Source organism: Haliotis rubra, unplaced genomic scaffold, assembly GCF_003918875.1.
Source record: "Haliotis rubra isolate DU_JTF1 unplaced genomic scaffold, ASM391887v1 Scf289, whole genome shotgun sequence".
Taxonomy (NCBI): domain Eukaryota; kingdom Metazoa; phylum Mollusca; class Gastropoda; order Lepetellida; family Haliotidae; genus Haliotis; species Haliotis rubra.
Window position 1 is genome coordinate 1,044,796 of NW_025766956.1, and position 22,384 is coordinate 1,067,179.

The window sequence follows — 22,384 nt, forward strand, 5'->3', positions numbered from 1 at the left end:
TTCAGTTGATGTGTAATATTGCGTATATAGATTTTGGGTGGAATATTTAAGTACTCTGTGGCATGGTGAGGTATCGCGTATTCACAGCGATAAACGTAATCGAATAAAGAAAAATATATGTATGAACATATTATCAAATAGTCAGTGTTGTTATAATAGGTGCAAGAAAACCAGCTAATCTAATAACATGTTTGTAAAATTCACTGTAGCATATAAAGGAGAGTACCTGTGGTACTCAGAAGGCGTGTATCACATACACCAGTGCACTGTAGAACACTGTCTTAGTAACAACAGAACTCTTAGTGATATAACTCCCAGGGCTGTGGATTTCCCGTCTGTCGGCCCCTACAGCACGGTGGTAGGTTGTCCAGGATTGACGTTCATGTACAGCTCTTCGGGATCAGGTTCTGAAACATTATGCTAACATGCAAGAAGTCTGTGTGAAGTTATACCGCAATTTATGTTTACTCATTACCAACAGTGGATACATCGACATTATAAATACCCCTTGCTCATTATTTTGGATTTCTCGTCTTAAATCGGATTGAAAAATCCGCTAACGTTAAATCAGCATATGAACGGCATATCTTGATGTCCATACGTTTTGAACGAGACTTAATTCTTAAAATGCCGTGAGCGCTGACGGACTGCTAACACGAAACACCTTCCTGGGGAAACACCTGTGAATTTCCAGGCATTAAGCGATACCCTTTCACTGCCTGGGTCCTTTAATCTTGAATTTATCGTTCAGCAAGCTCTGATGTTCGTATAGTTTGGCCATCACTGTGACAGTTCGTTGTAAAACAAACATGCACATAGACAAAGACAAGATATGGCAATACCGTCAATGATTAACCTTACTAACACTAACCATAGGCTTGGTTCGCATAGATATTCTCCTCTGGTTTCATCTGTTCTCCGGTGTTCTGGTAGATGTTGTTTTGTTCTCTCTCCTCCATCTCCCTCTTCTTCCTGATGATAATTTCCTTGATGGTGTCGTGGATAAATATGTACTGTTTCTGAAATATACATCGACACGGATATTACCACCCGTGGATCATGGATTAACAACAATGAATTCATAAAACAAGTGGAATTCAGTATATTACGTCTTCTACGTTGTTTCGTTGCTGACGATGCACCAAGGTCTTATTTGGCCTGGTACCGGTATCCTTGACTGGTATATGGCGCACAGAAATTCATGTGACTAATGTTGTCTTTAAGCTCATCTACTCCCGATGATCTGTCAAGAATTTCCACGAATACACATTTTCCACTCTGGTCGAAGGTAATATTAGTCATTGTCAAGGGTTCAGTGTGGCTATCAAATATATTTAGACATCTATGTAACATATTTAGGGCTTCATCTCATTACCTCTGTCTGGACCATGTAGGACCTGTTTTCCCTCATCTTCATCACGAAGTCAAACACGTCCAGCTCTTTGTCAAAGTTCTCCTCGTCTATCGCCTGCTTGAAGACGTCCAGAGAGACGTACGTCCCAGTCCGCCCGACGCCAGCGCTGCACAGAACGTGTGACAGTAAGAATATGACACTCGACATTAAACAAGAAAATCACATTTTAAGGTGCAATATCCACATTCATAATACACATAGAAACACAATTCATAATTATGACAAGAATTACCCGGTAAATTCGTCATGACATAACACTAACTACAGGGGACTAGTTTTGAACACACTTTATGAAGGAAGCGCAAGTCATCCGTAAGCAACACTGTAGCGAAAGTCCTGATTTAGAACCTTTAAAAAATGATAATAATAGAAGGTTCCTTACCTGCAGTGAACGCATATTGGACCTTTGTCTGTGGGCTTTGTCTGCATCCGAACATCTCTGACAAAGCTGATGACGTCATCGGGGGTAAGATTAGCACCAAAGTCCTGCCATCCAGGGAGGAAATAATGGCGGACCTTCCGACTTTCCTCCCCCTGAATAGTAGATCGACCGGGTTTAATCAAACACTGGATAATAACACCGGATATATCCATTCAAGCGTTATCACAATATGTAACATTGTTAATATATTCTTGCTAGAATTAATTTTCTGACTAAACTATGTAATAATTTCGAAAGACATTGAAACTTTTATATGTAATTTCGAAAGAAATTGAAATCGTTATGAAATAAACAATGCCACTTTAGAAAGTGGTCAAATGTAACATATGTTATATTTGGGATTAGACGTTCTTAGTAAAGTACATATTCTAGTACTTTTTGGGTTGAGTCCCATCCGGAAATCGCTAGTACACCATGTGTTCGAATGTCACCCCGCTGCATTATGTTACGATTACGCTTGTCTCATAAGCTGGACACGCTCCATTCAGTTTGATTTCATGCGACTATCAGCTCAGCCATAATAAATATAAAGATGGAAAACAACCTACCAAGGTTATCTGGAAGATTTTGATGACGTATTTGCTGAGTGGAGAATAGTTGATCATCTCCACGATAATGTCCCCATATTGCACCGGTTCCTTCAGATTATCCGGCCAGTACTTATCAACCTTGGGCTTATGTAACAAGAACAAAAACTCAGTATTTCTGACATAAGAATGAATATGAAAGCGAAATATGAAACATTCCCTCGTATGATAGCGTGATCTGAAGAACTTTCAGCTGACACATTATTTATTGTGTTTGACATTGATGGAATATTGCTAAGAGCGACCTCATTCACGGGAGAGCGAACATAGCTTTGAGAAAACACCAACCTTTATTATGCACAACGAAAAGAGAGTATCACAGTATCTCCAAAGGATATAAATGGTATCACCTTGTACCCTGACATTGGTTTTTATCATTTGCGTTGTTGGTGTTTATTATAACAACTGTTATTTATTTGGTATGCTCCAGTTAAATAACCAATGTCTGTTAGGCCTAGGCATACACATTAGAAGTCCGTCCTTTGGTTTATCTATGTGAGAGCACACCTTGCCCTTCTCCAGCAGGTCTGACAGCATGATGATGATGTTGACATCCTGTTCCCACACCATCCTCCAGAAGTCCGCCACAGTTCCGGTCATGGGGCCCTGGGTGGCGATGTACTCGCGTGGAGACGTGTAACCCTAAAGCACGCAACCACATTACATCACGTATGGCACCTTACGTTACAACTTTCTGATTCAATCAGAGGTTTCAAATCATGTCTATTTAAACGGACTGATTTGACTTTCGGATCACAGAGGATGGTACCGAAAATATACCAATAATTGTTCAATCATTGCCGGTAGACAAATAACAACAATAGCATACGTAAGCTACAAATGGCTGTGTTATGACATGAAGTAATGTTTAGATAGTGAGTGAGTGAGTAAAATATTTACATCGCATCGGCAATATTACAGCCATATAGCGATGGAACCAAGGTCATCATTTTACAATACCTGTCGACAAAGGACATTAAAATCAACTAGACTATCACAGATATATATTTAAAACTAGTAATGAAATCTAAAATAACTTTAACTGCAGAGGTCGATACAATATAAAAAAAAGGTTATAGATCGCCTACAACTGAAGGTAGACTAGGGATCATGGGGACTTACAGTACTTTTGCTACCTGCATGGACCCTAGTTGGATTTACACCATCCTTTCAGCCGCTGGCGATTATAGGAAAAGTTTAGCCGAATTTTAAAAGAACAAAAATACTACGGTAGTCGTAAATTTAACTTTGAAAGATTTGGGACTTACGTACCCTCTCAGGAGGAGAATAAAGTTTAGATAGAAAACACCATACAAGATGAGGTTAGAGTTCACGTACCGGTATGTAGTTAGCATTGATGTAGTCCGTCTCTTCGTTGTCATCGTCATCGGTAGACCGCAGTTTAACTCGGCTCTGGTCAACTGAAAATCATTGAGTAAAGTTTTATGTTCTATGTAATGACATAAATATATCCTGTCACACTGAGGGTAATCACGATTTCATTCACTTTACTTAGTGTTGAGTATTGCGAAATATTAATACATACTGATGATAAGAATTTAAGGACATTAACATGAATAATTCATGTTCTGTAAAGGTTTGCGCAAACAAATGATGCAGAATATAAAATGTGATCTTGACCAACCATTAACAATAGATACATACATAGAACGTCATACTAGTGCATTTGAGTGTTTTGTATTGAACGAGAAAATGTCATGGGACCAGAGAAGCAACGAGATCGAAGAACGAGTTGTTCTTTTGCTCCCATGACATGTTCGAGTTCAATACAAAACATCCAAATGCACTAGTACGACGTTCTATCTTTACTACATACCCACTTACCTTGCATTAATCTGTTACTTAATGAAACAAATCATAGCGGCAGGCAGGGGTTCAATACGGAATGTGGGGTGCAATACGGAATTTGACCACGTCATCCGTATACCCCTGTATTACTATCCTAAGTTTACATGGGTATACAATAAAAATATGTACTGAATTAGCGATATTCCACCTATATCGTCATGGCATCTAAATTGAACTTTGGCCATGCAAAGCTATGGTTGAGTATCAATGGTACAGAGACTCACAATAAAAAAGTATCGATGTTATTACCATCCAGTCACATTTGGCGTCTCTTGGGGGCACCTATGTCTGATCTTGCCCGTAGTTCTCACGGTACGTAATATTTTCACTTACACCCGAAGTAAAGCTTGTTTCATGTTCTGCGTGTTTGCTACGACCACAAATCAGAGAGAAAATGTACAAGGTGAACATTGTTCATACTCACATGGTAAAATATTCACATATCTGTTTCTCAGTTTGTTGCCTCCGGTTTCCGACGCAACACACGCGTGCTGGGACTTAGGGCCCCAATATCCTGAAAGGTGCCAAACATTTCTAATCAGGACGAATAATGCCAATATATATGAATAGTCTTGAATTAGGAAATACATATTTTCTTACTTTTGTTATTTTTTAAGTTTAAAACCGCAGTCAGCAATATTTCAGCTATACTACCCATCAACAGTTTAGACTCACCTAAAGCACTCACTATATGTTATATATATATATATGGTTACACTAACTTGGGACAACCAACTGCAAACTTTATGCAGATGAATTGTACGGGGATCATGCATCAAATTGCTAAAAAGCATGTGCATATATCGTTCATATAAACAGCTGCGTTTTGGTGTAAAGTTTTGTTAAGAATTTGCCAATTTTCATCGATTTTCATCATTTACTGAATGACAATAATCTCATGACAATAATCTTTTCAACGATACGAATTTGTTTTACAATACATTAGTTCATGTGTAAACAGCGCCTGTAAATTTTGCAAAATGAAGTTTACAACAGTTGACTGAAGTTAGTGGCTACATTTATACTCGTGAGTCTAAACTTTTGATGGGTAGTGTATATGGCGGTTGACTGTAAATAATTGAGTCTGGACCAGACCATCCATTGACCGGCATCATGAGCATCGATCTGTGCAGTTTGGATACCATGGCATGCATCAACCGAGTCTGACCACCCGATCCCATTAGTCACCTCCTACGATAAGCATGGGTTGCCGAAGACCAATTCTAAACAGTATTTTCACAAGCCATAAGCCTGTAAAAAGGACGCATATGTAAAAGTTAATTATTAATGACGATATTTGTGTGTTGCCTAACCGTACAGGTCAGTACTCGGGCTAGTCACTTAGCCAAATCTATCGGGGAAAACGACCTCTAGGCCGTCAGACTGTTGTAAAAGAACGAGAATATTAGTGTTAAATTAAATTCATATTTATTTTATTTTGCGTTTCATTCTATTTACTCTCAAATCTTATCAACACACCTCGAATTCTTCCGAAAAAAGTAGGTTGGAATCCTTGTGCATTTCTTCAACGCGCTTTTCGAAATCCTTCATTCTTATTGGCCTGTCAAGAGACACATGTGCAAACAGTCATCCTGGGATACTTTAAACAGTCATGGCACATTTATCACAGTGATACAAAGTTTGGATCGATGAAATGTTACTGATCTGAAGACAGGACATGTACCAGTTGTTCCATAGCCAAACACAAAACCAAAACACTCCTTTATACATGGCTGTAAAATGATAATAATGTTAATGTCACCTATGATTACAAATATCGGACCCACTCGTACCTTTTCCTCTGGATAAGATCATCGGCAGTTTCAATAAGGGATGGATCAGCTTGTTTCATTTTGGTATTTCTGAAAAGGAAAGTTTCTTCCATTTCACTATTGCATATCCAGGTACATATTTGAGAGTAACAGGGGCGGTTGGGTAGCCTAGTGGTTAAGGCGTTTGTCCGTCACGCTGAGGACCTGGGTTCGAATTCCCACATGGATACAATGTGTGAAGCCCATTTCTGGTGTCTCACGTCGTAATATTGCTGGAATATTGCTAAAGCGGCATAAAACTCACTCACTCACTTGAGAGTATCATGGTTACCCAGTATCATGACATTGTTAGTGCTTCGTACACCTTTCGCGAACAGCATGGGACCATCACTAATTCACAGTTATTCATAAATATATGGTAATGATAGATTCGGGATCATGAAACGGAACGAGCTTTTGGGAAAGATTGCTGAACATGTGGAAGGAGTTCGTACGTATTGAATCTCAAACATACCTTCGTCTACGGATAACCACGACGATAATCACAACAACGATGACAACAACTGCAGCAACTAGTCCTCCTACCACAGCAGCAATTGGGAACGAAGCTGAAATTAGATGTACAGTTATTAATAGTTGATATGGTCTACATGATTCCTATCAGATACCTTATATGTAATGAGTCAAAGTCAGGTTATTTATTCTTGAAACATACCTTTTGTTGTAACTTCAATTTTTTGACTTGTGGTGCACCCATGATTTGTGCACGTGAAAGCGTAAACACTGAAAATAACGCAAAATGACATAATGACAGTTTATGTAAAGACATAAAAACTATGTATGTATGTATGTATGTATGTATGTATGTATGTATGTATGTATGTATGTATGTATGTATGTATGTATGTATGTAAGTATGTATGTATGTATGTATGTAATGTATGTAAGTATGTATGTATGTATGTATGTATGTATGTATGTATGTATGTATGTATGTATGTATGTATGTATGTATGTATATACGTACGTACGTATGTATGAGTAAATAGATGGATGACGTTAAATGTGTTGTGTTAGTTAATTAGCAATAAGGCTTAGTAAATATAACATCCTCTATACTTTGGACACGTTCTATGAAGCCAGATTGCAATCTCGATTTATGATGTGGTCCAACCAACATTAACATCGGTCGTACATGTGCAGGGAATGAGCCTGATGGTACAATGTGATTGCCAATGGTACGACCCTGGAGTATGACAGCGGTTTTGATGTAGATCGGCTGACGAGTCGGCCTTGTATTGCACGACGGGCTCTTCATGTTTGTGGCTTGTCAGTGCATGATTTCACAACATTCGTCACTGGTGTTTGAAAAACGTGTGACAGTGGTGAGCCTGCCATCAGAGCAAGTAACAAGTCACTACTTTAGCGAATGCAGAATATGGATCTATATGCAGCCTAAAGATGTATTACTCATGAGCAAGTGTTCTGAAATGCTTAGTATTGTAAATATTCACAATACGAATATCAGATTGTCGGTGTCATCAACAACTTACATAAATGTTTCTCCTGCAGGGAGTTTCCCATTACAGAAAGCGCCTGGCAGGTTTCCACTGCAATCTTCCTCCCCTAGCGTAAAGGTCAAAGTGAGTTTACCTGTCAATAAAAATATAATCATTAGCATCATATATCAATGCATCAGCCAAATCAGTCACTGAGTCTAAACACCAAAACATGGATTTATGAAATTTTGGGGAAAATGATCACCTAACGAGGTCAATAACACTTAGCGTTCCCGAAAAGGTCTGCAGTTGCACGGACATTTGTTGGTCTTTGAGAAAGCAATTTTCACATAATTGCAGAAGGCGGCTGTATATGTCAATAGGAAAAAAACATCCCAGGAGCATTTATTAATTTCGGTTAGTTTAGAATCGAAGATACCTTAATTATGCTTTTTATCCTGTAGTAATTTGGAATTTAAGTTTCATGTACTTCTCGAGTTTCTTGATTCAAGTTGTAAGACACGAATAGTCGCTTGCTGGCAGTCATAAATGGAACTTTGGTATATCTACATTTAAAACCTTCCAGGACATAAATATTGTAACCACGTGTCAGCTGTTGCAGTAAGGATGTCACCAATACTCACCAACATTTCCAGCAAGCCAATCCTGTTTTGTTGCCCTGTACTCCACGTTGAAACTATTTGCACTGGCCTTATTCCAGTTAGCGATTTCGTTATAGTCCGCAGCAGAGGTTGTTGCGCGACGTTTTCCTGTACGATTAGTACCAAGTATTCAGACAGCAACGGCATATATATTATTTCTACATCAAGAGAACCGGACATTAACATTTGCTGTTGTAATCGTTTTATTCACACTGACAATTTCCGAAAAAGTTAAAATTGCTAGCACCCCCCAGAAAGCTGGATTATTGCTGATTGCGGCATTAAACAACAAGAAAACAAAGCAAATTGTTAGTGACATAGTAAACACACTATTACAACGTTAAATAGGGGATACGAACACGTGAATATTTCACTCATTTAAGTGCAAAGTAAGAGATTTGAAAGTTTTTTTACCATCAACAGTATACTCACTGCTTTGTCCACAGCTTGCTCCTGTCTTACACACCATCATCCCGGTGATATTTACTTGACCGTTTGTTCGATCATTCAGACACTTCGGGCAGATGTTCAATGACACCGTTTCCTCAGTTTCTCCTGCTCCTTTTTTCACAGATTCCATAACTGCCGACTGCAGTGGGGCTACAAAACAGATAGTGAATAGTAGCACTCCACTCCACTCCATCCAGAGGTGGATAAGTCCAAAATATATATTCAATTGAAACTTTGTCATTCTCTTTATTGGGCTTTGTAAAATGTCATGTCACTCAGAAATGTTTCTGCTCTCAAAATATTTCATTAATTAGCCGTTAAATAGAATTCTACGAAATTGACCCAGAATCGCATATGAAAATGTATGAATCATTATGCTATTTTTCAGTTGACAATGTTTTTAAAACCATTCATGCTGTCAGAATTATTTTACTTTGTATTGAAAGAATACATATAACTTCCGATTCAATTATATTTTTGTAGAGTTGTTGAGTACAGCTCCATAGCAACTGTTGTCAGGGTAACGGGTATTATCTCAGAACAGCAAACGTTTGATGTTGCAATTGCTATTACCTTGCTAAATACAATTATCAAATTGTTATATCAATATATAAAAAGTTCGTAATGTTTAATTATTTTTTTATTAAACTTTGAAATTTAGCAAAAATTCATATTTTTCAAATTTTGACAGGAAACAATTTGGTACATTTACCAAAAGAAATCAACTAATCATTGAATATTCCACAAGAAATTATTATCTAAGTATTCAAGAGGTAGTTAGGTTAGTTTCATTATTAAACAAAAATAACAGCGAGATTTGCAATATCGACCTGCTGAACTAGCACGTACCTTCCTAAAAACTGGATGTTTTGAAGTAAAATGCTAAGTATATAGCCACTGTACATGCTTCATACATTCATGCTTTTGGGGGGCCTAGATTACTCACCAATAACTTAAAAGCTTGCAGATTTTCATGTACAAAATCCTATTATATTTCTTTTTCTTATGTACTGAAGTAAAATATGCTGAGTCGTCAAAATTATACTTTTCAGTAAATGTGCGATTACCTTTCAAAATAAAAAAATAAAGCGAGAAAGTCAAGAGGTCAAGCATTTACTTCTTCAGTGTTGACTTTCTATGCTTTAATCAAAGCATAAAAGGAATATTCCCCATCACAAACAAAACACAGACACCTTATTGGAAGTATGAATCAAGTACTTTTAAGAAGAAGAAGAAAAAGAGGAAGAAGAAGAAATGTTTATTACATAGTGTCACGCATATAAATACAAATAATGCCCGGCCATAGAGCCTACGAGACACTTTCATAATACATACACGCTTAAAACTAAGGTATTACTCAATAATACATTCATACTATGCTTTCTTACATTTGTCATCTGTTCAAAGCCTTCATTCATTCCTGGTAAAGTGAGTGAGTTAGTGAGAGAGTGGGTTAGTTGGTTAGTGGGTTAGTTGGTTAGTTTGTTGGCTGGCTGCTTGGTTGGTAAGTTGGTTAGTTAGTTTAGTTACTAAGTTAGATAAATATTTGAATAAATAAGTATATAAATAAAACAAATCCTTTCAGTTTGTCATACATCCCCATATATTACTGATTCATAATCTGTCATACTATCTTCCGTACACCAATCCTACTCCGACAAACAACATATACCTATTACATTAGCTAAAACCAATCAAAGGGCGGTGGGTAGCCTAGTGGTTAAAGCCTTCGCGCCGAAGACCCGGGTTCGATTCCCCACATGGGCACATTTGTGGTGTCCCCCGCCGTGATATTGCTGGAATATTGCACAAAGCGGCGTAAAAGCAAACTCACTCACTAAAACCATTCAAACGAATCATGCACTCCTTCAAACAGACAAACAGAATATGACCATATATTAACTATAAAATATTCTCACTAATTATTCGTTCATTCCATCTCAAATATGTCGTTGTCATACAGTCTTTCATACACTAACAGCTCAGTTAGCTATACCTATACATTCACTGTAACACATATACCATATCTGTCAGCCATCCATTCACAATAACCATACATACACATCTGTTCCTCATTCACTCTGTCATCACTGTCAGACACATTTTCTTACATTATCTGTTCAGGCATCTAAGTCAAACAATGTATCTGTACATTCATTGCCAATACAGCAATCGTACTAACATCATACATAGTACTGTAATTGTAGTGAAAACGGAAATGTGTTTGTAGTTACGCCATTCTTAGTAGTGACATTGTCAGTGCTAGCTATGTTTAGTTTTTTACTGTACTAAGTTGGGCTATACACGCCAGTGTCTTATTATATAGTCGACGCCTCGTCCTTCTGTCCGTCCGTCCGTCCGTCCGTACGTAATCATTTTGTTTCCGGAGCATCACTCAAAAACCGTTCAATGTTTTTCAACAAAAGTTGGTAGACATATCAAACAGAACTTAAGGTGGTGCCTTGTGCTGTTTACAGATTTTTGGCATTTTTATTTTTCTCGGTTTCCATGGAAGCGATTCGGACTTAGTCTTAAAGGGAGGGTTGGGGTTTCGTTTCCGGAGCACAAGTCATAAACTTCTTAATATCTTTCAGCAAAACTTGGCAGATATGTGAGGCAGATCTTGAAGTGGTGCCTTTTGTTGTTTACAGATTTTTGGCATTTTTATTTTTCCCGGTTTCCATGGAAACAATTTAAACTTAGTCTCAAAAGGGAGGGGTGGGCTTCGTTTCCAGAGCACAACTCAAAAGTTTCAGCTAAACTTGGCAGATATGTGAGACAGATTTTTGTCATTTATGTATTTCATGATTTCCATGGGAACGATTTGAACTTAGTCTAGAAAAAAAATCAAGCTGGACTTAAGTAACTGTCAGATGATTTGTTCTTTTAAATATGTGGGGGCCGGGGGCCATATGTCATCTTCTGATGACTCTTGTATTGGTTGATACATGTCAAAGAAATCTATTTGCGTAGATCGATGTTCATCATGTCGGTCACTAGATCTGGTAGAGGACATGTAGCTTGAATATTGCAGATTTGGTCGTTAGAGAACAAACAAATAAATAAAATGATATCATATGGCTAGAAAAGTTTACTCACTTCTTGCAAAAATACACACAACGCATCTTTTTCGGATTTTTTCAAAATCTTATGACAGCTGACGAATAGCACAAATTTTAATCACCTCTATTCCAATGACATCACTCACTGTTTTAACACACACACACACACACACACACACACACACACACACACAAAAAATGCTGTACAACTTTGGAACAGAAAGAACAACTTGGAAATATAGTCATTAACACTTCCGTTTCTACACAATTGTCTGGTTTTAGAAATCATATGCCCAATGCAGAACACATTTTCGTCAGTTACAAGTAACAAATACTCAAATTATTATTGATTGCAAAATGCTCAATTTCAATTTTAATATAACTAGAATTTAAACCATGTTAATTAGATGCAATCGGGACCCCTCACAAGAGATCATACTCGTGTAATTATTTCGTGAGGCGTATTGTGTGACTTGGAAACACAATATCATCAAATCATAGGTGAAGACTGGTGAATTCCACTGGACACATGTCAAGTGGTAGCAGCAGAGTTCAAATTTGAGTTAATACATTACAGGCACGTTCCGAAACCGTACAGGTTACACTGTACGTAAAGATTTGTTATGACTGGAAATGGTTTCGTCACTGTTATTAACCAACTACAGGTTTGCTGAGTGTTATAAATAATAACGACACATCACAGCAGTTAATACTAAGTATCCAGTAAATCACCCAGTCGAAATGTTAGTCAATAATTCAATACTTACCACCTCCCACTATGTCTTTGCTTACACCGACAACAGAGCCTGCAAACCCTTTGTTGTAGAGACGTACCTAGTTACAGAGAAAATATGTAGAATGAGTATCATTTCAGAGTCTTTGTGACGATAACAGTGATGTAATAATATATAATGACGTAAGGGACTCGAGAAAAACTTGTCACGCATAATACAATGCCGCCTTCGAGTCACTCATCTCTCGGAAACGGTTCGGGTAAACAATGTTCTCAATTTAACCGTTGGGACATTACGTCCATTAGATCGACGCTTATGTTCAGTGAGTCGTGTTGCTCGTCCAGATATGACTATCCGAAGACCGCTCAAAGAATCCTGGCATCTCGCTTGGCTGTTGGCAGTAAATGCCGAGATTAATGTAGTCGGTTGGATCATGGCCTGTATATCGGCATTGGTGACGCATGTTTAAAAAGATATCACAGCAGCCCACGTAGATATATGGTCAACAGTTTACAAAGGCGGCCGTTGTGCAGTTACCATTGATATTCATATAATTTTCGCGTGGTAATTAGGACAAAAGTTTGAAGGCAGAAACAAATCTGATATAATGCATTGTTTGAAAATGTCGCAATACACACCAGGCGAATTTGCGTTACACAATTTGCTGGTGTACGGGAGCACAATTTTTATGTCCTTTTTCTTGACCCGTTTTAACAACCAGAGTACACTTCTCGAAAGCTGATGGAGATAGCTAATGAACAACGGCAGACGATAGAGCAAGGAGTGTTAACATGAGGATCCTGTGGAGTCATTAATTTCCTGCAGGCTGACCAATTTCTTGAACCCGAGGGAGAGGACCAAATGTATTAAAAGCCCTTACATTTACACATGATAAGCAAATAAGAGGCTTAAATTAGGAAAAAATTTTGTTTTGAAAAAAGAATAAAAATTATGAGATTTCCCGCGCATCTGTTAGGGGAGATAACTTCTGTGGATAGTGGTTGGAGGACCACCTGGATTCCGAAATAAGTTTTAGGAAAAAGGCAATCAAGTGAAGGACGTATTCGTAAGGAGTTTGTGTTTGAACAATAGTTACTTGTCCAGAATGTATTACTGTCAGATGTAACGAGTGGTGTTGGCGTTGTTCTATTTAGATGTCTTACGGTTTAGGTGTGATCTGGATTCTTCCAGAACAGCATCCAATCTAACTACTCTGTACAATATATAAATTGAGTGAGTATGGTTTAACGCCGCTTTGAGTAATATTCCAGCAATATCAAGGCGGGTCACACCAGACATGTGCTTCACACATTGTACCCATGTGGGGAAACGAATCCGGGTCTTCGGCGGGACGAGCGAACGCTTTGACCACTAAGCTACCCCACCGCCCCATAATTTTCTGGAAGATACTTGCGGCTATACATGGGGGTAAGCACATGTCGCTGTTATCTCATATGTAGTGAAAACCAGCAGTTGTCTACATATCACCTCTTTAGCCTCGACATCCAGGCCTGTTTTCGAAGCTTGACCACTGTTGTGGCTAGATTAATTTTACCATCATATCATTTATTATTTCGCTGTTGCCTCTGCTCAATCAACGTTTGTTTTCTGCGTGGCTGCATGGGGAAGAATTAATGTGAATGATGAAAACCAACACATGAAATTTTAGACTATTGGTACATTTTGTCTCAGGAATACATACTTACTGACGACGTCGATTTCAGGACAGAGGAAAAAGGATAACCAGGCAATAGTATACGCTCACTCGACTTACATTTCAGGGGCGATCTTACACCTTACGACCTGATATTGTCTTGATGGCCATGTTGGAAATTGTGATGATGCACCAGTCTCACTTGGCTCGGGTTCTTCATCATTTACAGTTGCATAGATTGAAACTTCCTTATGAACATATTAATCACATTCATAATACGTATAGTGATATTTTCATGCTTCGTGTCTCAACTCACCTCAAAGAGATACATGAATTCTGTAGTTACGTCCACCTTGACATTCCACAGGCAGTCGCCGTTATTGGTGAAGTTCTTATTTCCCCTTATAGGATTAAATGTCGACGTTTGCTGGTGAACAAACATAACGACAGGTGGAAGCAGATTTGTAATGATCTCGTATGGACAAAGGTGACACTGAAACAAGCTTACACTAGCATATATGATAAATAAGTGGTACGTAATAGTATCCCTCACGAATTAATGAAGGCGTTTTAACGTACCACAGTCAATCATAACACATGTGATCAGCAATGGGCAGTGACTTATGTATAGGTGTTCACGAAATAAATGTGGAATAGATTAAAAAGAACAATCCAAAACTCAAAAATCAGTCAGGAAAGTGTCACATTCAGGGGGAAATTAATATTTTTTTATCTAACTTTGAATAATTCCACTTTCCCTGCATATCGCTCTGAAACAATTCACTGATCGTAGTTAGAAACAATGCAGAGTGCAGCCATAGCTTCGTATAAGAGAGATTGCTCAAATAAATCAACTTACTTTTGTGGAATAATGCAGATTGGCGATAACAATCTTTCCATTTCTACCATCCTTCTGTTTGGGACACTTCCACGACACTTGTACCTGGTTAAACACATCAGTGATGTCCTCAACTTTCAATTCCAACACACCCGTCGGCTCTGTGGATATAATGAGAACGGCTTGAAGACAATTGAATAGAAAAAAAAGTTACAAAGCCACAGGTGTCATATCTGTAACGTGTATCCACAACTGACTGTACTCGTGTGTGTGTGTGTGTGTGTGTGTGTGTGTGTGAGTGAGTGAGTGAGTGTGAGAGATAGATATATTTTGTAAATATTGTGAAATAATAATGATCTTATTGATCTTAGTCTTTGTACCTGACTCCATCGTCATCTCAGGGCCGCTTGTGATAATGGCTGAAGCACCAAGTTTTGTTTCAGCTACTATGTCGAACTTGTAAAACCAATAGCTGGAGAGATTGCCAATGGTGTACGTCTTGATTCCCCACCCTGAAATATACAAATCCTAACTGCACTCTTCTGTAAAGATAACAGAACATGAATATAATGTATCACAATATCATGTATCACAATCCCCACATGGGTACAATTTGTGAAGCCCATTTCTGGTGCCCCCCGCCGTGATATTGCTAAAGGCGACGTAAAACCATACTCAGTCAGTCAGCCATGTATCACAATAGTTACACAAAGCTGGCAGGACAAAAGTTCGGAGAATGGCCTCTTTACTCTTTAATAAGAGTGTCATATAAAAGTAATGTTTAACATTTAGAAAATGTAAATGCATTTTCCACCATTTATGGATCAAATCTCAACATAGCTACATTTGTATTTCCATAACATGCCTTTTTAACATAAATTCTGAAAAAGTTGTCAGTTGTAACATTATAACATTTCTGTTGTCCGAAAGAAAGGTCTACTCAAGTCCTGAGTTATATGTCCTGCCCAAATTCACCTGTCTGTCTCTGCCCTCCTTTCCATGATATGGAATGCATCTGAGTGGGTAAAATGATCTACGATACGATCTATGATTGAGTCTACGATACAAAACAATTTCAAACCACATATAACTGGCTTCATTGGCATGTACTGGATAAAAGAGCATGAGTGTGAGAAGCATTCCAATGAGAGCACGAATTGTCATCGCATCTGTGTCTCTCCAGTTTCTTTTCCTAGCTTGGAAAAGTCGCTTCCCTTCAGCATTGGTATGCTGGACTATCTGGTCGATGACAGACTCCTAAAGGTTAAAGGCATCCACGTCCTGTGCGACATGGTCACAATCGATGCTTTTCTACAAAGGACCTGAGAGGATGTTGTGTGATTGGGGCCGCGATATTGATGATCAGAACCGTTCCATCTTTACCTTAGTTACATACTGCTCACCGCTTGTGTTGGTAGAAAGAACAGAACACTATCAGAACTGTCACTGCTGTTGCAAACACTTTCTTCAGAGGAAGGTTCGAACTCAGAATGTGATCCACTGTCAGAAGGTACTGCATCAGCACCACCACCATCATCATCGCGAAAATTGCTTCAATCTCAAACTTGCTCGACGGTTCATCTTTGACAGATATTTGCTTTTCAAAATCAATGGTAACAATTTCCGAATAATTAAATTGAAACTTTTTCACAGCAATCAGTATTGTAATTTCAGGAATATCGAGAAATATAGATTTAGCATACCATCAAAGTGGACTCCGAGGCTCCACTTGATGGGACACGGGTTAAATTTAATTACAACAATGAAAGTATTCATGTAGTGATATTACCAGAACCGCAAATACTATTTAAAAGGTAAATTATTATGTCTGGTAATGATATATCTCAAATTTCATATTTCACTGACCAAGTTATTTATTACCTGAAAACTGAAGGGATACTGTGCAGTTGTTTCACTGTACGTGATAATGAGGTTCTTGAACGCATTAATCAACAACAAAACATCTGTCAGTTTGGCTGTACCTCTTTATTGAAAATCCCTTGTAATGATAGACAGCTTCTCTTCGATCCTCCGATAGGTGTCGCATCGCGCAGCTCAGCCAGATTAGCGCTGAACAAAAGTAAAACCTATCGAAATGTTACTCCATAATATACAAATTTGTATTCTGTGAAGAAACATCAGATCCATATTTCTATGCTTTCAATGTTGGAGTTTTGTTTCCTTTTACAAAGTGGCTATTGAGTGCGTGAGGTACTACCCCTATCTTTAGGAGGTTTTGTCATCTTTGTAGTCAGGTGGTCGGTCTCTTGACGGACATTTACTTGCTGACATTGAAATGTGTGCAAGTCTCTAGATCCAATTTGCTTCAGCGCGAGTCCAGCTTTCCGTGTTCGAACTTTATTATCCGATACCTATGGGTTTACAAATAAATTACGTAGCCTCCTCTGCATTTCAACTTTTATGGCAAGAGTTTGAGCATCATTATCACGTCGACTAAAGGATTCCAGTTAGTCCAAGGCATCATCTGTCAAGGCAGAGGTTCAATGACAGTTTCACTTTCGTCGGAAACGGCATTCGTACACATTACCTCATGATTGTTATTATCCGACGCGCCTGTTTGCATAGTGTTTCTATTTCCTAATACATACCATATTTGGAGCTGAATGCATTTCATGCATAAAAATTGCACAATTGACGCAGAGAAGTTGCCCTTTTCTCCCTAAACAAGAGAGAATAATTAGACAAACCTTGGCCAAAACCTAGCGTGGTGACATCACATGATACCGAGAGAGAGCTGTTTTCTTCTGGAAAATGTTTATCAAAGTTACTTTTATCGAAATGACAGAATACGACGAACAGTGCAGAACGTTGTAAAACAAGTACCAGGAGTACCAGCAAGCCATTTGTTTTCATGTAAGCCCGATAGGTTGCTTTGTATTTAGTTAGAATAGAGGGTTTGCCCAACCTTTTTAGCAAAAATCATGTGTAAACCTGGGTAACGTATAGCGAGTACTTGACGGGTTGATACACGAGTCGGTTTTGGCCTTAAACACCTCAATCGATAACAAAATTGTTGTCAAGACTGATTATTATATGAGTAGTTATGGAGACTCGTGTTCAATATTCAACACATGGGTACAAAGCATGACGCCACTTTCTGGTGTCCCCCGTCGTGATATTGACGGAATATTACTAAAAGCGGTGTAATTAAACTCTCCCACTTCAAAACCAAGTGTGAAGGCACAGCATGTTCAAAAATCTCGTTTACACCCATCAGTGTTACATGACAGACAGAGTTGTTAAACGTAACTGAAGTGAGTCTATGAAAAGGTGCATCTATATTGACTTTTCAGGATATTTGAGTCATGTAAAGATATATAGATTATTTACGTTTTATCGATTTTTATTGTATCTATAAGGGTATCCTGTATATGATCATACAGTTATGTGGTTCAAGACCATTCATTAAGATCAAACCATAAAAGTGTGAAATAAACAAACACACCTGAAAGTGCTATGAACTTCAGAGTGTCGTAACCCTCGCTGTCTTCCTGTTTTTCATACACAGTTATGTTGTACCGAGTGACACCAGGTCGGGGTTGTGGAGGATCCCATGTCAGAGTTATCTCGCTTGATGACCTGCTCTGTGCCTTGAAGTTCGTAGTGTTACCAGCGCCTGAAATGCAGACCATATGTAGTTACATGTACTGTAGTATTCAGCAAGTTAACAATATCTTGAAAACCGTAGTTCCTTCCATATTCTGGCATGCAAGGGAATATTTGGGGACATTAGAGACAATGTGAGTGTGAAAATGTGTTCGAGATGAATAATGATATTATCAGGGCATCCTGCAGGTCCAGTTAACATATCCCTTGGGTTCAACATCATACCACAAAGGAAATACCGAGGAAAACTACAATACAAATATTTCCTTAAAATTAGTGTAACGCAAACAGGACACTTGATCACATAAAATGAACCCCACTTGTACTTAAGCTACAAGTTTTTAGGAATCATTTGGGATTTTTATCGTAAATTATCCATATATTTACTAAAACGAAAATTCTGAAACCAGATAGGCATCTTTACAATGCAAATTGAAATTCTAGTTTTTAATAGAAAACATATGTTGAGCTTTAGGAAAGTAACTCCAGAGAAAAATCACTATCGAACATCGATAAAGCATGAATAGCAAGGTCAGCTACAAGAAAGTTGAAAAGCAGAGTCTGTCTCACCTCATATGGATGATGATGTCCCCATTGATTCATAACCAATATCCAAGTCTTAAATCTATTGCTCAACTAGAATATATGTATATGTATATGTAAGTCGATAAGTGTAATTTTTACGTTTACACAAGTTACTTACTTAGGTAAAATATGTAGCTGTGTAACTAATTAACGTTATAATAGTTCAGGGGAAAAGGTACTTTATTACACTATAGGTGGGGCTAGAGCGAACTGTATGTCTTTTTCAGTTATGGACTAACTGACGGCCTCTTCCGGTGACGTGTCTGCACTCCTACATTAAGATGTACATTGCCGTGAAAACAAATGATAAACAGTTTGAAGACGGTTTACGTTCGAGTTAAATATCTTCACATTATAATGTTGGTTACGTCTGTGTTAAACCATATGGTGCAGTGTGAACGTCGCATTGCTACTACCAACGTAAGTTTAGAACAGTAAATCCTGATGTGAAGTTGACTAGTCCACGACGTTCCACGTGAAAAACCTTATTTGGTTTTTAAATAACATTTAGCGGTCTTAAATCAACGATAAAGATCGCAAAATTGAAAACAGAGTAGCTTTATCTTCATTCTAGCACGACTGATCAGCATTTTAAAACCGACTCTTTGCCGACAAGGCATAAAAGGGCCTTTTTCCTGGAAATTGCTTGGAACCTCCAGTTGAAGGACAGGTTGTCTAATGAACAAAATAACACATTTTCAACAACATAAATGCTTATTCCAGGAACCACTATGCTTGAATTTGTAACAAATAGCATAAACACATTACCAAAAGATACAGTTTGTACTGTGAACAAGAACAATTTTGATTCTTTTTCTCAAGCGAATTATTAATCTCCCCTACTGTAGGACAATCGACTCGCCCCCAATTCAAGCGGTGAATTCGATAAGTTTAGACGCCGCTATCTTTATTCACGTAAGTATTATTGGTAACCCCGCTGCTATTCCAAATTTGGAAGACCCTGACCTGATCAAGGCCCGGTTTGAAATATGGCGGAATACTGCCGCTTTTGCGCTGCTGACGAATTTTCCCGCTTCGAAGTGTCTTCAATGGGATTAGGGTCAAGAAATTCTTCAAAAACATAAAAGATGCTGCCAAAGTAGAAATCGCCGATGCCCGACATGTTTGTTTACATACAAAAGGGTCAACGAGTTCATTGTATGTCTACGCTGTCAGTCGGTCGCTTTAATGTATTAGCGGTCCTTAAACTGCCATTTAATCGAGTATTGATGAGCTATCAGCCAATCAGAATCGAGTATCAAACAATGTCGTGCTAGAATAGGTAATATTATCACAATATTTGTCTCACCTTCCTCGGGTGTGTGTAGATTAATTTGGTCGGTTGTTCCTGGCTCCTCTTCAATGACAGCTACCACGTCTATGGTGTAGGATGTATCTGGGTTCAGGCGTGTTATGTTGTGCTGTATGACGTGGGCGGTGTTTTCAATGTCAGCCTGGGCTATCACCACAGTCATGGTTGTGTCACATTCGGTCTCCATCTTTGTCTGTGAAAAGACAATACGAACATAGCTTATATATCAGAGTTTACCAGAGTCAAGATATGTTGTCAACGTTGTACAATTTTTGTTGTCTATTTGTGTTTGTCTATTGCAGAATGGTTTAGATAACATCATTAATAGACATGCACTTGCATTTCACACTTGACTGTTACTTGAGGGGATGTCAGTCAGGAAGCATCACATCTTAATCAGAAAGGAGGGTACATATTCACACCAGAGACCGTTCTTCAAAGATTTTTTATATCAATTAGGCTAAGATTAGTAGAATGACTTACATACAAAGAAAGTCACAGGTCTTTCCTTATCGCTACATCATACCCTCCGACCAGTATATCATTGTTTCAATATAATAGATAATATAAATGCTATGAATGGAGTACGATGATGATGGGCTGCAGTAGCTATATAGCATACTTACAAAGTTTGCCATATCTCTGTTACATTCAGTGCAGTTGATGATGACCCGCTTCACACAGACTGAGGGACCACCCGTCCTTACGTCGACAATGTATTCATAGATCTTCCCGTTCGGGTTGACTGGTCTTCTCCATTCCACGGCGACAGAGCGGGACGTGTTGTCAAACGACTTCAGATTGGTAACTATTCCGGCAGCTGAAGATCAACTTGCACTTGCTATCGTATAATATTCTAAAAATATAAGCTGGACTATTTACGATGTAAATATGTTTCAATTTCAAAGTTGTTATTGGCGTCAATAAACGTAGATCAAGATTTGCTTGACGAAAATGGCTCTCTCACACGAAACAGACCAGTGTCCGTATATTATCAAAATGTTTGTTCTTAAAAAAGAGTTTCTGTTTGGCACATAACACACATGGAAATCACTATGGCATTGATATATATACTATGTGCCAAGAGTTTGAAAAGTCATATGAGGTGTACGACGGGTGAATGATTATTAAATATTATTTGTATATGATGCTTTTACAATACAGATCATTATACTATATCAGTATGCCATGTACACAAACTATTCGTGTCAGTTATAGTTCAATAACATATGGTTCAACATATATGTACAGTTCTATTTACATCATTCACAGATATTAAATGTTGAGGGTTTTACTCTACTCACGAGTTGCTCCTACTCGTATCACATTAGTATAGGGTAAACTCTGGAGGTTCCCACTCTGTGTTAGTATGCTCAGGTTGTACGATACAGCTGCGACAACACCAGTGAAGACGACAGAGATGAGACCCTGCCCAGTGTTGACAGGTTGACGTTGTTGGTTGTATGTATCTCCATCCCGTCCTCTGAGCGTCACAATGTACATGGTGGCATCCCCTATAGCCTTGGCGAACACAACGGTGATGTCTGGAGCTGTTCTGTTGGTTCTGATCACGTCCAGGCCAACAACTGAAGCAGGCTCTGAAATGATGGTACCAATATGATATCATGGTAGCAGTATTATTGAGATGACATTTCTCCCATCAACAGATTGATTGTATATGATAAAAATGGATATTTAATGATGTAAGATTATCAACTTCTTTTATCAAAAGCTCTTCTTCCAATCAAACAACTTCACGTCAAATTGAAGAATTTTCGCCCTTCTGTTTAATTTCAAATGTTGATACACACATAAAAACATCTATCCTCTACTGCCCACTACCTTATGCTAAAAAGAATGGACGAAAATGGATAACT

At 38.3% G+C, this 22,384-nt stretch overlaps 2 protein-coding genes and 1 long non-coding RNA gene across 3 annotated transcripts in view; 1 reads left to right on the forward strand and 2 right to left on the reverse strand.

Annotated features, from left to right (window-relative positions):
- Window positions 1–345: 345 nt before the first annotated feature.
- LOC124281758 (receptor-type tyrosine-protein phosphatase O-like) lies at window positions 346–4,295 on the reverse strand. The gene is made up of 8 exons (XM_046717732.1): window positions 4,289–4,295; window positions 3,782–3,864; window positions 2,951–3,085; window positions 2,405–2,530; window positions 1,797–1,948; window positions 1,376–1,520; window positions 872–1,019; window positions 346–407 (listed from the first exon to the last, which is right to left on the reverse strand). The coding sequence occupies exons 1-8, from the start codon at window positions 4,293–4,295 to the stop codon at window positions 346–348; spliced, it is 858 nt and encodes a 285-aa protein (XP_046573688.1).
- The window catches only part of LOC124281748, a 143,649-nt gene continuing 124,252 nt past the window's right edge, over window positions 2,988–22,384 (reverse strand). The window contains exons 16-33 of the mRNA XM_046717723.1: window positions 21,812–22,105; window positions 21,134–21,327; window positions 20,505–20,700; window positions 18,450–18,620; window positions 15,364–15,495; window positions 15,005–15,144; window positions 14,462–14,572; window positions 12,525–12,591; window positions 8,678–8,845; window positions 8,228–8,353; window positions 7,638–7,737; window positions 6,800–6,867; window positions 6,599–6,692; window positions 6,106–6,174; window positions 5,792–5,873; window positions 4,737–4,826; window positions 3,782–3,864; window positions 2,988–3,085 (exon numbers count right to left, since the gene is read on the reverse strand). Coding sequence (XP_046573679.1) covers window positions 4,764–4,826; window positions 5,792–5,873; window positions 6,106–6,174; window positions 6,599–6,692; window positions 6,800–6,867; window positions 7,638–7,737; window positions 8,228–8,353; window positions 8,678–8,845; window positions 12,525–12,591; window positions 14,462–14,572; window positions 15,005–15,144; window positions 15,364–15,495; window positions 18,450–18,620; window positions 20,505–20,700; window positions 21,134–21,327; window positions 21,812–22,105 — 2,075 coding nt within the window. The 3' untranslated portion in view covers window positions 2,988–3,085; window positions 3,782–3,864; window positions 4,737–4,763. The remainder of the gene's footprint in view (window positions 3,086–3,781; window positions 3,865–4,736; window positions 4,827–5,791; window positions 5,874–6,105; window positions 6,175–6,598; window positions 6,693–6,799; window positions 6,868–7,637; window positions 7,738–8,227; window positions 8,354–8,677; window positions 8,846–12,524; window positions 12,592–14,461; window positions 14,573–15,004; window positions 15,145–15,363; window positions 15,496–18,449; window positions 18,621–20,504; window positions 20,701–21,133; window positions 21,328–21,811; window positions 22,106–22,384) is intronic.
- On the forward strand, window positions 8,856–9,975 carry LOC124281750. The gene is made up of 2 exons (XR_006899972.1): window positions 8,856–9,468; window positions 9,511–9,975. It is a non-coding gene; the product is annotated as an uncharacterized LOC124281750 (long non-coding RNA).

What these genes read in the sequence shown, in the direction of transcription:
- LOC124281758 (XM_046717732.1), bottom strand. An exon ending in CCTACATGGTCCAGACAGAG is followed by an intron (nt 1,020 to 1,375) that starts GTAATGAGATGA and finishes TGTATATTTCAG; the next exon opens with AAACAGTACATATTTATCCA. An exon ending in CTATGCGAACCAAGCCTATG is followed by an intron (nt 408 to 871) that starts GTTAGTGTTAGT and finishes ATAATGTTTCAG; the next exon opens with AACCTGATCCCGAAGAGCTG.